This window comes from Nuphar pumila, chromosome 15 (genome assembly GCF_984573655.1).
Source record: "Nuphar pumila chromosome 15, dmNupPumi1.hap1.1, whole genome shotgun sequence".
Classification (NCBI taxonomy): domain Eukaryota; kingdom Viridiplantae; phylum Streptophyta; class Magnoliopsida; order Nymphaeales; family Nymphaeaceae; genus Nuphar; species Nuphar pumila.
In genome coordinates, this window is record NC_143263.1 from 4087454 (window position 1) to 4103428 (window position 15975).

General features: G+C 40.2%; 1 protein-coding gene across 1 annotated transcript in view; it reads right to left on the reverse strand.

Annotated features, from left to right (window-relative positions):
- Positions 1-8223, reverse strand: part of LOC149814185 (65-kDa microtubule-associated protein 1-like) — a 30759-nt gene extending 22536 nt beyond the window's left edge. The window contains exons 1-2 of the mRNA XM_089988335.1: positions 8101-8223; positions 5921-6124 (exon numbers count right to left, since the gene is read on the reverse strand). Coding sequence (XP_089844461.1) covers positions 5921-6124; positions 8101-8175 — 279 coding nt within the window. The 5' untranslated portion in view covers positions 8176-8223. The remainder of the gene's footprint in view (positions 1-5920; positions 6125-8100) is intronic.
- Positions 8224-15975: the final 7752 nt, after the last annotated feature.

A 15975-nucleotide genomic window follows, 5' to 3' on the forward strand; every position in this document is an offset into this window, starting at 1 on the left:
CTTGGCCATTGTGGTCGCCATTTTATTGAAAAACTTGTCATGAATAATCTTGTTCCTAAGTCCAGTCTGAGTTCAGAAGTCGTTGATACAAAATGTCCTAGCTGTCATTTATGTAAGAGTCATGTCTTACCTTTTGCTTCCATTAATAAAAGAGCTTCAAGGCCATTTGAGGTCATTTGTTCAGATGTTTGGGGTCCTGCTCCAATTACTTCTTTTTCTGGCAGTAAATACTATCTTATTTTCGTTGATAGTTATTCACGTTATACTTGGATATTCTATATGAAGCACAAATCAGAAGTTTTTGGATTGTTCCAGAAATTCCACTCTTTCGTTCAAAATCATTTCTCTACCAACATCCTTAATTTCCAGTGTGATGGAGGAGGTGAATTCTCCTCGAGTGATTTTGTTAATTTTCTTCAACATAATGGGATAAAGAGAAGAGTGTCTTGCCCTCATACACCTCAACAAAATGGGATTGCTGAGAGGAAGCATCGACATATTGTTGAGACTGCAATGAGCATGATGCACGGGAGCAATCTCCCTACATCATTATGGACTGAGGCCTTCCACTCCACAGTTCATGTGATAAATCGCTTGCCCATGACTATCTTAGAAAATAAGTCACCATACTTCTCTCTTTTTGGCATACAACCTGATTATCATGAATTACGTGTGTTTGGGTCTGTTTGTTATGTGCACATTGATAGCTCACTCAGGCACAAGTTCCAAGATAAAGCTTTGAAATGCAGGTTTATAGGATATGCCGAAGATTACAAAGGGTACAGGTGTTATGATCCCCTGAGTAAGCGTGTCAAAATATCAAGGAATGTTATTTTCGATGAAATGAACTTTGTTGATCAGGATAATAATTCAACTATGGTGGATACTGATAACTCAAGCTCCAACATTGAGGTATACTACCCATGGTTAAATTCAGAACTCTTCTCCAATGGTACAGTAGAATGTTCAGAAAATTGCAGTCAGAATGAGCCACATGAGTATTCAGCCAATGAGACCCAAACGGAGGAAACTGTCACATGTGACTTGCAGCCAACAAGGTATAAGGGTATTGTATACACTCGGCGAGAGAAAGAACCCTCATCCATTTCTTGTATGAACACGGATCCTTATGGATCATCTGTTTCGCAGCAAATGGATATCAGAAGATCTTCACGGATTTGACATCCGCTTGACAGGTGGGTAAGTTATAAAAAAATTTCATTGGACTTTCAGCTATTCTTGACATCCATATGTAAAGAGGATGAGCCTCTTATGTTCTATCAAGCTGCGAGCTCTAAAAGATGGGTAGAAGCAATGAATGAAGAAATGGAGGCCTTACATGAATGTGGCACATGGGATATTGTGCCTAGACCACTGAACAGAAATGTCGTTGGGTCAAAATGGGTGTACAAAATAAAATATAAACCAGATGGGAGCATCGAAAGGTACAAAGCTCGACTTGTAGCCAAGGGATTCACACAAGAGGAAGGCCAAGACTTTGATGAAACATTTAGCCCTGTAGTTAAGATGGGGACCATTCGTATTGTGTTGAGTCTAGCCATTAAACATGGATGGACATTGAGCCAGCTGGATGTAAAAAATGCCTTTCTACACGGGGATTTAAAAGAAGAGGTCTACATGGAACAACCCACTGGATATGCAGAACGAGACGCCAAAAAATATGTATGCAAATTAAAGAGAGCACTCTATGATTTGAAACAAGCTTCTCGTTCCTGGTTCGACAGTTTTTCTCTAGAAATACAACGGCATGGCTTCTCTCGGTCTCTTTTGGATCACTCATTATTTATTCACAATGAACAAGGAGTCACTACTCTTCTGTTGATATATGTTGATGGCATCATCATCACAGGGAACTGTAAAAGTCACATTGAGCAGGTGAAGAAGTTATTAAATCAGAGATTTAAGATGAAAGATTTGGGAGAGCTGCGATATTTTCTTGGGGTAGAAGTTGATAACAGAAATGATACCCTTATCCTTACTCAACACAAATACACGTTGGACATTCTTGGCAGAGCAGGCATGACAGATTGTAAGCCGTTAACCACTCCAAGTGTCATTCATCAGAAATTGAGGTCACAGGAAGGGGATATATATGAAGATCCCACTAAGTATCGTAGCTTAGTGGGCATGTTGCAATACCTGACCTTTACTAGACCTGACATAGTATATTCGGTTAATCAAGTATCCCAGTTTATGCATGAACCTCGTATGTCACATATGGAGGCAGTCAAACGTATACTTCGTTACCTGAAGGGTACAGTTGGTGATGGGTTGGTATACAAGAAAAGAGAATTAGATCCAGGAGGGGGCCATGAGATCGTCACTTATGCTGATGCTGATTGGGCAGGTGATCCAGACGAACGACGATCAGTATCCGGTTATTGCAGCTTCATTGGGCCAAACTTGGTATCCTGGAGTAGTAGAAAACAAAAGGTTGTTGCTAGATCAAGCATCGAGGCTGAATACAGATCGATGGCCACTGCCACGGCCGAGGGCACATGGATTAGACATCTCCTGACAGAAATGGGAGAACCGATTGCTCGGTCACTGTTGTTGTGTGACAATCAAAGTGCCATCAACATGTCATTCAATCCCATCCACCATAGTCAAGCAAAGCACATTGAAATAGATCAACATTTTATTAGAAAAAAGGTTGAAGACAAGGAGATTGAGCCTGTGTATGTGCCAACTGAAGAACAGGTTGCTGACATCCTCACTAAAGGCTTGACAAAGGATAGATTTTGGTTTCTGAAGAACAAGTTGTTCATGGTCCAACACCATGCACAACTTGAGGGAGGGTGAAAAGAAGAAGTCATTTGTATATGTCTGACCCGATCCATTTATATAATGGATCGGGTCCAGATCCAATTAGTATAGAATGTATATTAACTCCTTTTAAAGGGTATTTTCGTACCCTAGTTTTACACACTAATTGTATTAATAGAATGAGAGGGCAGTCACGATGTACTGAACCCCTTTTCTCTTGATATCGTTTTCTCTTTCTCCCTCTCCCTCTCTCTCTTCTCTCTCTGCAAATGACAGGACCATGCAGAGAATAACGAGCGTTATTTCTCACAGTGTTGTTAAAAACGCGCCTCAAGGCGCAAAAAGCGCGCCTCGCCTCAAGGCGAGGGCCTTTGTGCCTTGAGGCGCAGGCTTGAAACGCAATGCCCTTGAGGCGTGCGCCTCATAGGCCTTGAGGCGAGGCGCGCCTCGGACTGAGGCGTACCCGCCTCGATTTATTTGGTCAAATGAGGGTCAAAACCCTCATTCGACCAAAAAAATAAGGCTTAAACAAAGCCCTACCTAATCCTTTTATGTGTTTTGATTTTTTTTTCTCACAGCCTTCTCTCCCTCACGGCAGCCTTCTCTCCCTCACGGCTCTCACAGGCTCACAACATTCTCTCTCGCGTGGTGGAGCCCCGAAACAAGTATGGATTTTTTTTGCTCTCTCGTTCTCCTCCTCTTCTTCTTATCACTTCTCTCGTCTCTCGCGTGATACAAAAAAATGCACAGATTTTGTCTCTCTTTTTGCCGTAGTTCATGCAAAGAAATGCATTCAACTATTCTAATTTATTCTTTTTGTTTTCAGTTAATGTGTTCTGCATTTTCAATACACCTCTGAATGTGCTCTGCGTTTTCAAGATGCTTCCGAGTATGTTTTGCGTTTTCAATACACATCCAAAGGTGTTCTACGTTTTCAATACACCTCTGAATGTGCTCGGCATTCTCAATATGCATCTGAAAATAAAAGAAAAACAAAAGATTAGAAACCTGCGCACTTTGCTAAGAGGCGTGATTTTATTTATTTTTGTCCGGATGATTCTGTGCCAAATACATTCTGTCGTGTTTCTGCTAGGGGTCCTGCGTTTTCTTTTATGTACAGAAACCTGGTGTTACATTAAAAAATGTCTGTGTTTTATGTTTCATTAGATGGTTAATTTTTTTGTATGTTAATGGATACGATCACTGCAGCTGCGTGTTTTTGCTTTTGCTGGAAATTTGCAAATACACCTGATATGCATTTCCAACATTGGGGAAAATTTTGATACGCGTGTTTGACAGTGAAAAAGATATAATATGTTGAAATCGTGGTATCTACGTGTTTTTGTTTTTAATGAAAAGCTGCAAATACACCTGATATGCATTTCCAGCATTGGGGAAAATTTTGATACGCGTGTTTGACAGTGAAAAAGATATAATATGTTGAAATTGTGGTATCTACGTGTTTTTGTTGGTAATGAAAATCTGCAAATACACCTGATATGCATTACCAGCCTAGGGAAAAATTTTGATATGCGGATTTGACATTGAGGAAAAAAATATATAATAAGTTGAAATCCCTACATCTGTGTGTTTTGCTTCTGATGATAATCTGCAAGTCTATCTGATATGCCTTTCCAGCATTAAAAAAAAATTTATAGACTTAATAATCTGATATGTGTGTTTGATAAAAAGAATAATTACGTAGAAATCCCTACTTTGCATGTTTTTGGTTTTGATGAATTTTTGTATTAAGGATATTGACAGAAATTTATTTATGTTAAGTTCCATAGCAGGATATAGATGTATTAAGCCTAATGGCAGTTTTGAATTTCTGTATTAAGCACATTGACAGAAAGTGATCTATGTGTTAAGTTCCAGAGCAGTTTTGATTCTTTTTAGAAAAGAATAATTCATTTGTTTTTTGTCCACAAGGATGCTTACTGATATTCTATGTTGCAGTTTATATTTTTTCCGTATTTATTTGAGATTTTTTATTTTTTGTTGGTTGTTGCTTCATCAATAAAGCATTTCTTATTTATTTATAATTTTAGATAATTTTTATAGTCTTTTTTAAGTTTTAATAAAAAAAAATTGAGGCTTACGCTTTGCGCCTCGAGGCTTACGCCTCGCCTCAAATTTTGGTGGAGCGCCTCGCTACGCCTCAACGCTTTTCACAACACTGATTTCTAGCTTCTCCTCCAAAGATCTCCATGTTATCGAGATTTTCTCTAATTAATATAGGGTGAGGGGAATTTCCGTACATGTATTTGTCAAAATAACAAAACTAGAAAAGAAAATGAAACTGCCAACCATATCCAACAATGGTACATCAATCAGAAGTAGCATGGTAGCTAGCCGAAGGTCTTAGAAATGCACCCAAATAGAATGAGTAGAATGAGATAAAATAAGAAATAGGAAATGGCACGACAAGACTCCACTACCTGGTAAAATTTTCCAGATAAAAACAACAATTCACAGCAAAGCAACAGAAGTATAATGTGTAGAATGACCTAGCTGTGAAATAACTGATTTTGCATGTTCACATGAATGCATACCAACAGGCAATGAATATAGACAAAACCAAAAACAAAGAATAATATGCTGCAGAAAAAAAAAGGAAAATAGCTCCTGTATTTTTTTTTTGGATAATCCAAGGAAAAAAGCCCCCCATCACTGATCGCACATTGGCTGGCCTCGGGTTGGTAAAACCCTTGAGGTCCCCCATGCCCATCGGGGAGTACACCCAGCTTCAACCTTGCCGCAAGGGATGACACCCACAGGTTTCGAACTTGTGACGTCCCGTCAACCTGGTGACATTCACAAGTTTCCCCTACCAGATGAGTGGAGCCCTTGTGATCTATTGGAAGCAAAAGAAATGAGCTCTAATTGTTAGGGAAGAAAAACAAAGCAATCAGATAATGAAGATTAATATGCAACAAACATTGGAATAGCGTTCTGAAAGCACTGCCTAACCATCTATAGTAATCTGCAGCAAAGCATGCATCCAGGTACTCTGTACTCATCAATCACATATATACCAGATCCTTTCACCACACAGCATTATGAACTAAACAACAAGAAATATGAGAAATCCATGAGCCAATAAAATTGAAACATGAAATCTATAACACACCCGACTAGATGAAGGAGGGTCTCCAAGTGCAGAAACCAGGTTAACAGTTTCTGCCTCTGCATCTGCCAGTGCCTGGTGCAGCTCCACTTTGTACTTGCTAGCCTGATCGACCTTTCTTCTGTATACATCCAAGCATTCTTGTTCTAATTGTAGCAACATATTATCTCTTTCAATAGTGCTCTCACCAATTTCATCCCATATTCTCTAACCATCACCAACAACACCTCCATAAGTATTTTAGAAAAACAAAGATAGAAAAAAACAAGATTGACTGGACTGCCAACAGGTTCAATCACAAAGCAAGATTGAACCATCCCATAAGATTACACAGTCATGTTGGGGATGATTCACTACGACCAGGGCCCTGTTTGGGTATATAAAGAGTTATGTAGTCCATGCAAGTAAGATGTGTGTGTGTGTGTGTGTTAATATTGATATTCATCATTGTCATCATCTTATGAACACAATAACAAGAAGAAGTGGGAAAAGGTCTGTCCAGTTATAACTGGATCCAATTGTGGGTAACAGACCCAAGTGTTGTGTCCACCACTAGGTCCAACTATAACTAACACATTGGCACCCTATCTGCCAAAAACAGATAAAATGACATGAAATTTTAAATACAAATGAATAATTAGTACAGAAGCATTTAAATCAAACCATTGGAAGGAGAGAGAGAGAGAGAGAACAAAAGCATTAACATGAACAACAGGGTCTTTGCAGCGGTTGCAGTGAAAAATACACACAATGTGCACACAACAATGCTGTATGGATACACAATAAATTTCTTAAAAATAAACTCAAAGAAAAGGGCATCAATTTAATGTACACCATAATATTTAAAAAGCATTATGGTGAAATTCAGTGTTGTGAGAGGCGTACGCCTCAGTACTTGAAGCGTACGCCTCAGAGGCGAGGCGCACGCTCAAGGTACTGAGGCGTTGCTGTGATGCGCCCCTCATCAACCTCCGACCAGTTGTGACCACCAACCACCGGAGTTGCTGTGCTGCAGCTGCTGCTCAGTCTTCTCCGACCACCGGACGACCGGCATATCCCTCGCTTCCGTACCAGCTGGGCGGGTGGTCCTTCTCTTACTGCCTCCCCTCCCACCGCTTCACTTCCATTCCAGTTGTGAGAGGCGTACGCCTCAGTACCTGAGGCGTACGCCTCAGAGGCGAAGCGCAGGCTCAACGCCTCGCTTCGCCTCATCGCATTTAACAACCTTGGTGAAATTAAACCAAAACAAGAAACACGAACAATCATTAGAACATTCAATAACTATGAAATGCTAGTAAAAAGCTGAACATGAACAATCATTATAACATTCAATAACAAGAAACATCACTGAACATAATGCTATTAAAACAAAAACAAAAGAGATGGCCAAATTCACCATCTTCAAGAGCCTACTAGGAGATTTTGTATTCAAAAAATAAAAATTACATCACTTTTTTACCTTTATCGTAAAAAAAAAATAATTCAATCAACAGTATCCACAATTCCATTTATAATTACTTTAACATGCAAAACTATACATACATACATTCTATGATGAAAATTTTGCATATCGATCTCATTGATTAAAAAAACTACATAGTATTATCGTTATCATAAACAAGCAATTCAACAAACAGCGTCCACAATTCAGTTATTATCGTAAACAAACAATTTAACAAACAGTATCTGTAATTCAATCGTTATCATAAACAATGAATTCAAAAACAGTACCCGCATTTCAGTTATAGTTATTTTAACAAACAAAAACATGCATAAATTTGTGTACATGTACACACAAACATATCTTCATATCTGTGTGTATTCACACACACGCGCACGCGCGCACATACAAACAAAAACACACACCAGTGTAATCTACAATCCAGCCAAATAAACCACAATCTCAACCTACATTCACCGTTCTGCGGCTTCTGCCTACAAAACACACGATCAAGATCGGCATTGTAAGATTAAATCAAACACCTACCATAGAAAGCAAATCAGCGCCATTTTCACCAAATTCACACAGGAAAACAGCAAACGGAGCAACAAAAGGGCGCCCATCACTAACATTATCACATCCATTGCAAGAAAAAGCAAAAGAAGAACGAAAAAAGCGCGGAAATCCTCGAATCAAACGACGCCAAAAGGAAACCCCAGAAACCGATGGAAACAGCGGATACCTGCAACTCCTCCAGTAGGGACGCGCACGTCGTCGCCTTCGCGTGATCGGAGCGAAGAATTTGAGCGTTCCGCATTAGGGTTACTTTCTTTACTTTTTCTGTTTTTTCTTCACCTGCAGTAGAAGAAAACGACGAGTTGCAGAGGGGAATTATTGAGGAATTCTTTTCCCTTTCCTTTTCCGGAGCGATGAAAAAAACGGAAGGTGAAATTTTCTCTCGCGTGGAAAAAGGGAGGAAGATTCTCGAGAGGAGCGATCGGATGGTTTAAATAGTGGCGCCAAAACCGAAGCGGGTTGGGTTAGTTTTTTTAACTTTTTAGGACGAAAATAGGCGTCGATTCCGGTCAACGGTTAGGGAACGGAGTAACGCTCTGTCGGTGTAGTGGTGGGAGGGTGGAGCCTTTGACTTTTTTTGAAATTTTCTTTTGGGTGGAGAGGGAGTGTGGTGGTGTAGGGGACTCCGCGTGGTAGTTATCGTGCGTGATCGCTTGGGCATCGTTCATCGTTGAGAGCGGTTGTCTGTGATGTAGTCACGTGTCCTTGTGTGATTAAGCATGGAAGTCCTACCGGGTCAGTTTTGATCCAATTGAAAAAAAAATCAGGCTCCGGTATCGAAAATAGGGATGTCAATGGATCAGATTTTATCCTAATATTTTTTAATCTGAATATTCATCAAAATCCGACTGATGCAATTATGGTTTTGATTTTTGGCTGCCGAATTTAAGCGATATCTTGGTGAATATCCAAATCTAATTACATGTAAAAGGTTGAAGTTGGTATGAGTTATTTAAAATCTGAATCTGTTTAGCCAACATTAGATTAGTAGGAATTGATATTTGGCCATATTTGATTGGAATCCGAAAGATTTACGAACCAAACTTGAGGTGTTCATGATCAACTCATTTTTTGTGGCGACCACTTGAGGGAGGCAGCCCCACAGCATCCATGGCCACAATGGGACAGTAGCTACAATAGTGCCTTGTCCTTATACCAATGCTTCACATGTCAGTGTGGATGTACAAACATTATCATCTATATGCAACAAGGCAAAATATGGGCCCCACGTGTAGGAACTTAGGCTCATAGTGACAATTCATGGGGACATTTATGAAAATATCACAAGAAATTTCTCGAAAGTTAAAAACAGTAATTTCTCATGGTATTTTCAATTTTTTGTGACAATTTCATGTTTTAAATGAGATATTTATATTTTTATCCGCTATTTATCATGAAAAACTGTGGTTTAAAATTTTGAATAATTTTCTTATATTTTCTTAAATTTTTATATTAATTTTTATTACCGAGATTTTGCCAAAAATGGGAGATTAAAAAAAAAAAACAAATTCTCATGAGTTTTTTGCTGCCCATATTTTGCAGTTTTTAACTTAATTTTGCCACTATGCTTTAGTAAGACATAGAGGATCTAAAAGAGAAGAGAAGGTGTGGGATCCGTGTTTTCCTTCTTTTTTTTATCGATTTTCTCAAGGAGGAGGCTTGGGCGGCATCCCTGACTTTGGTTTCTCTCCTCCTCCTCCTCCTCCTCCTTTCTTCTTTCCTTTAGAAAGGTTGGTCACTTTGATTAGGTCAAGAAATCCACTTAAGGTGGTATATAGATGCACCCACTTATCCACAAGTGTAGGATAAGTCAGGAAACTGCTTTGTAATTCACATTGCGGTGTCCTAACTTATCCTACTTTTGTTTGTGAGTGAATGTATAAAAGATATAGACATGCTCATCCTACAAGCTCTACACACGTGGTTAGATGAATCGACCTAAGATTTTCTAGTTGAAAGACTTTGCAAGTTCGAATATAAGAACAGTACTCATGGAGTTTTTACATCATCGACATGAAGACAGATGCACGGTCAATGTGGCACCTCTTGGCACATAAGAAGAAATGTAAATTATAATAGTAATTTTTTTCATAGACGCAATGACCTAAAGTTTATTGCTTTAGAAGAAGTACCAGTTTTAGGTGTTGGTACCAATCTGTTATCAACAAAGAAGAAACTCGTTTCTGTTGGACATAACGGATCTGGGTCTAACCCATTTGGGTGACCCGGTTTGACACCATTAGTAGGTCACATTAGTGGATCGCATAATGGGGAGATAGTGGGTGGCAGTTACGTATGTAACTGCCTCTTTCCCCATTATATAAGGGGGTTGGCTGCTACGAAGATGATGTGAGATTCGTGGCAATGGCCTACCCAAATTCCACATTCAGGTTTACGTGGTATAGGGTCCTGCTCACCGTCGACCGGATAAGGAGAATGCCGGATACCCGCACGCATATTTTGTGGCATCAGTGAATACGTATTCAGGTATGTTTTTTGTGTATATTGATGCAAGCAAACTCCAACAATGGATCATGGGCACACGATCACGCATACTGCTGCCCATGGATGCATGCAGGCCTACTGGCATTTGCTGTGATTGTCGTCGTGGGGCAACCTAAGTCGCAGGTTGACAGTGACAACCACCGTGAGGTGATTGTTTTTCTGGCAGTCTGTCGCCGTGAGGCGACTGCAACAAACTGAAACTGTCGTCATGGGGCAACAATGTTTCCTAGCAGCTCGTCAACATTGGTAGCCAATAAATGGCTACTATCGTCGTGGGGTGACAAATTTTCCCGGCAGACTGTTGCCATGGGGCAACAACCCTTATCGACAACAGAGCCACCCTGTGGTGACTGCCCGTCGCCGTGGGGCGACGTTGGTCACCGAACAATGGTGACAGTCGTCGTAGGGCGACTGCTTTTCTCGGCAACCGTAACCCGATGGCGGTAGCAACCCTGGTGACCCTCATTAAAAAAAAAAACAGATCGAGGGTTTTACATGTGGTCGTCGGGCTGCAGGGGGGTGCCAGATTTTTGCCTCATGATGTCGCTAGGGATATCACCTAAAGTGTCGCCGCAGACGTCGCCAGGGGGGGGGGGGAGGGGGGGGGGAGCTGCCGGATTGCCGGCATCCGTCTGGCGACGCATAGAATCCGGAGATTAAAAACCCCCTTTCTCTTCCGCCATGGGGCTGTAGAGTCGATAGCCATCGTCGGAGAATCGGGATGATCGTCGTGGGGCGATATGCCGGAAGAAGCGGCCATTGGGTCGTCGCACCGGCAAAGTCCCTTGATCGCATGGGTCGTCGCCTGAGATCCCCTGCGTCGTCAGGTTGCAGGGTGGTCGTCCTATGCCAAGGTCACCAGAGATGTGTTGCCAGGGTTGGAGATCGCTGGATGGTCGGCAACTGAGGTTTGAAAACCCCCCTTTCTCTACCCTGCTTCTTCAGCCGTCGGGCTGGGTTTTCCGATCAATGGAGGTTCCGCCATGAGCAGGTCATCGATGTGAGTCATCGTTGAACGACTTGGGTCGTTGCTAGTGTCGTACCCTTTTACCTTTGCTTCGTCAAGCAGTTGGGCATACAGTGGGTCGCCATCGTCGATGGTCAATCGGCGGGAGCGTTGGTCCCTGCATCGGCACGTCGTCGTGGGGCGACATGCACCTCCCTCAGACGACGTGGGTCGTCGTGACATCAGGAGGAGAGAAAATGTTTTGGTTTCTGAGGGTTGTGTAAACAGAAACCCTCATGTTTCTATTTTAACTCCTGATAACATAATCGGGTCTTGTGTGGACCGAGTATTCTAACCCAGTAGCATACCTGATCCATATCCGAATTTTGGTGGATCGGGTCTGCCTAGATCCATTGGCTAACTGATACCAGTATCGAACCCGAACCCATTTGGTGTTTGGGTCTAGGTCTGATCCATTTTGGGGTTGAATCCATATCTAGGATTTGGATCTGGTCTGCGGTTTTATCCCAGGACCGGACCCAGACCCATAAGACATCGGGTCTGGGTCAGATCATGTAGACTCAGACCCATTTAGTATTAGGTCAGAGTTTTGGGTCAAAATTGTTATTTTGGATCGAGTTTAGGATCTGATCTCCTGAGGGACCCTGATCCACTTGGGGTCTGGGTCAGTGATCGGATCTGACCCGGTTGGATCGAAGTCGGACCCATTTGGTTTTGAGTCTGGTTGGATTCGGTTGAACTGAATTAAGATCTAAAATATTTTGGACTGGTTTGTGATCCAGACCCATTAGGTATTCAGGTCTGGGTCTTATTAGGAGGCCCAAATTCAGTTTTCAATCGGGTTATTATCTAGACCCATTTGGTTCTGGGTCTAGTCGAATCCGATTGAACCAAGTTTTGAGATACAAATCTCTTCGGATCGGATTATGATCCAGACCCATCAGGTATTCAGGTTCTGGATCTAATCAGGAGGTCCATATTCGGTTAGTACCGAGTTAGACCCAGATCCAGTTCATACCGGGTCTGACTCATATTCGGTTAAAGTCGGATCCGACCCAGATCTAGATAAAGTCGGGCCCGACTCGGATCCAGTTAAAGTCGAGTCCATCCCGGATTCAGTTTGAACTGGTTCTGACCTGGATCCAGTAGGATTCAAACACTATTTGGCCTGAACCGGATCAGGGACTGATTCAACCCCTTTCGAAACCGATTCTAAGCCATTTTTTGATCGGTTTCTTCCAATCTTTCACCAGTTTCGAGATGTTAAGACCCTATTTTCAAGAATCTATGAAGATACATGGATTTTGGCATACGATTATAAGATTTTTATGAACTTTTGTTCATATTTGGTACCAGTTCATAAGGTTCAAAACCGGTTCAAACCCTTGGATGATCAGTTTAGGGTCGTTTCAGACTGGTTCAGAGTTTTTTTAGACCGGTTCGGGGTTATATAAGACTAGTTTCTGCTTAAGGACTCTGGATTTTACCCATATGGACTTGTTTTAGTTATTTTTTATGCTTTATAAAGTGTTTATTATATAGAAAGCATAACTTATGCATACTAATTTATGTGTTTCATGTTGGTAAAGTCATGCATGATGGTTTTAAGCATTAAGCATAGATTATGACAAAATTCATGACATTTTATCATCAAAATTAGTTTATGCATATAAGTGAAAGCATGAACTTGTATTTTTTGACGATATAAAGTATATATTGTCATGAATATACAAGCATTAATATGTGTGCATGGGCATGCTCCATAATACAAATATATTTTTCGGTAAAAGATCTTGATTGACCAATTTATGTTATCACCAAAGTGATATGAGTCGTGTTGATTAAGATTCTTTGGACCGTATTAATATTCATTATTATGATTGTGTGTGAGTTTATGAAACATTGATTCTACCCAAATGTAGGTCATTGTGTTCCAAATCCACACAGAGTGTTATAGTAGATGTGTATTCTAGCCCACAAAGCATGTTCGTACCCAAATGTACAATGCTCAATTGCTTCTGGTTACATGATTTGCTAGTTTCACTAACTGAAGTCAATTTATTGAGAATTGAAGAGACGAAACAATTATGAGTATTGTCACTCCTCCTTCCTCATTGGACTATATGTACCTTTTAACACACCGCTATGCTGTTCACACAAAGTCCCTTCAATCGTTGTCTTTCATTGGCATTCTCAATTTGAACAGGAAAGAGATAGTGCCTGTTATTTTGTCATTGTTGCTTTTGTGTGTGCCTCGCAGTTAGATGCAGATTGTTAATCAGATAGGGAGCCGATGCACGAGGATTGCAAGAATTGAATTGTGAAGTTGATTTTGATATGCAATTTACTAACTGAAACTCCCGCAGGTGTGTCTGAGAAGTGTTTGATGAAATGCCTCAAACTCGTTGTTGTTCGGACTGGGTCTTCAAGAAGGCTGCACTTGACGTGTTCGACATAATATCTCACCAACTCGTGGACACGCGAGATGTGCTTGACCGAATTGGGAACACCTGGAATGTTGTATCTTCATAATCCTATCAGGTATTTGGCAAAACGCCACAGTCGAATGAAGTGTTGTGGCCTCAGAAACTACCCAACAAACTGCTTATAGACAATACTCCCTCTAAAGTAAGGTACGTCACTACACACAAGAAAGAAGGTAAGCAGGTGTCATTTGCTCTTCTGAAAGATGCACGTGGATATTATGATCACTGGCTTATGGAGAAGTTAATTCCTTACACTCATGAAACTAAGAACTAGGATGGAACAAGCAAGGAGCATTTAAGTGTTTTTGACTGTAAAGCATCAGTATGCTATTAATTAAATGTAGAAAGTTGCAGCCCCTTGGTAGTGGATGATCAATGTGTGAAGAAAAAAGATCAATTTAAAGATAATCATGGGGAAAAAATCTTTCCGTGCAACATGTATGAGGAAAGACCTCAAAGACACCTCACCTCATGGCCAAACAATTTGCTAACCAGAAAGCATCTACTTAATGGTGCTCGAATCTTTGAGAATTGTGTTAAGTTTTGTTATAGGATGATTATCAAGTCAAGTTCTCACAATGTCGTTATTCCAAGTTTCTGTTGAATACTTATCAATGCATGGCGATGTTGAAATAAACAATCTGAATTACAAAACCCAAGTGCTCTTCAATTTGAGCATCTACTGGAGTGGGGAGGACTCCATTATTGGCCTTTATAGCACAAGTTCGTTGTTTCAATGGATTGTAGAATGGAAGGTAGTGAAACTTTCTGTTGATTGCATTTCATTAAAGACATATGATGGGTTAACTAAAGTTGAAAGGCCTTGCAACTATGGCATGAAGAAGCTTCTATATGAACAGAACAAGGTCACTCGTTGGAAGTTAGTGAAGGATTAAAGGCAACATAGGGACATTCACAGAATTGTAGGCATTCTACTTGTACACTAGAACACTACCTATTGCCGATTCTGAATTATGTTCTTAACTAGCTTGTAACTCCAGCAGTTGCAATGGAATATGGCAGTGCAAGGTGAGTGTTGAGCTACGGTACCCGGACACTCCATTTTACTCTCTGTACATACAAGTTTGTATTGAAGGCCCTCTCCTTCCTTTGATTGGGAGAAAATTGATACGTGCACCTGGGTGGCACCCAGATTAGTATGAGCTCCCCTACCGTTTTCTCTCAATCTTTAGGCTCTGGATTGTTGTTGGTTCATTTGGCTCGTTTACAAACCCTAATAAGAAGAGTTAATCATCCCATTCTCCCTCGCGTATCAGTTTGCAAAACCGTTAGACTGGGGCTGCATGACGGCTTAGCTCCACTTTCCACCGATACATGCCTCGCTTTGAGGTCATGAAGTCAAATGGGTTTGGTTTTTATATATATGAAGTGTGAGAACACTTTTTGAATAAAGTCATTATAATGGACTTTTATTTTTGTGTTCATACTTTGGACTTGTTTTGGAATACTTAATATTGAAGTAGGTTTAAGTTAAATGTCACTTGTTTGTCAAAAAAAAAATTATATGCCAATGATGCATTTAAATATAATATAATGTTTTTCTACATACTTTGCAAATCAAATATCATGTTACATATTCCAAACATGTGAAGAATTACTAGTAGTTGAAAGCTTGAACCCTTAAATAGTTAGTTAAGCTTCCAAACAATAGAGTCCATAACTCCATTTCTCTAGAATTCCAATAGTTTGTACTTTCTCTGACTCCTTGCAAATCCCTCCAACACGAGTTTCCAAACATAGCCAAACATAACCTTCATGGAATAACAAGTATGGTACCTAGTTTAAATATTTCTATGGTAAAAAATTTGTGTTAAGTAAAAATCATTAAATAATTAAGGTAGAAAACGCCTATATTCTCATTTAAAACTTTGTTGTAGAAACAAAACAAAATATCTCATAAAAAAAGATGCAGTCATGTCAATAAATTATAAATTTGAAGTTATTTACTATTCTTATTTAAAAAATGCATACTACAAATAAAAAATCACACTTTTTTCATTATTTGAACTTCAAGGAAAAAACTCATTGATAGTTTTGTCAATTTCTTTAACTATTGCTCTCT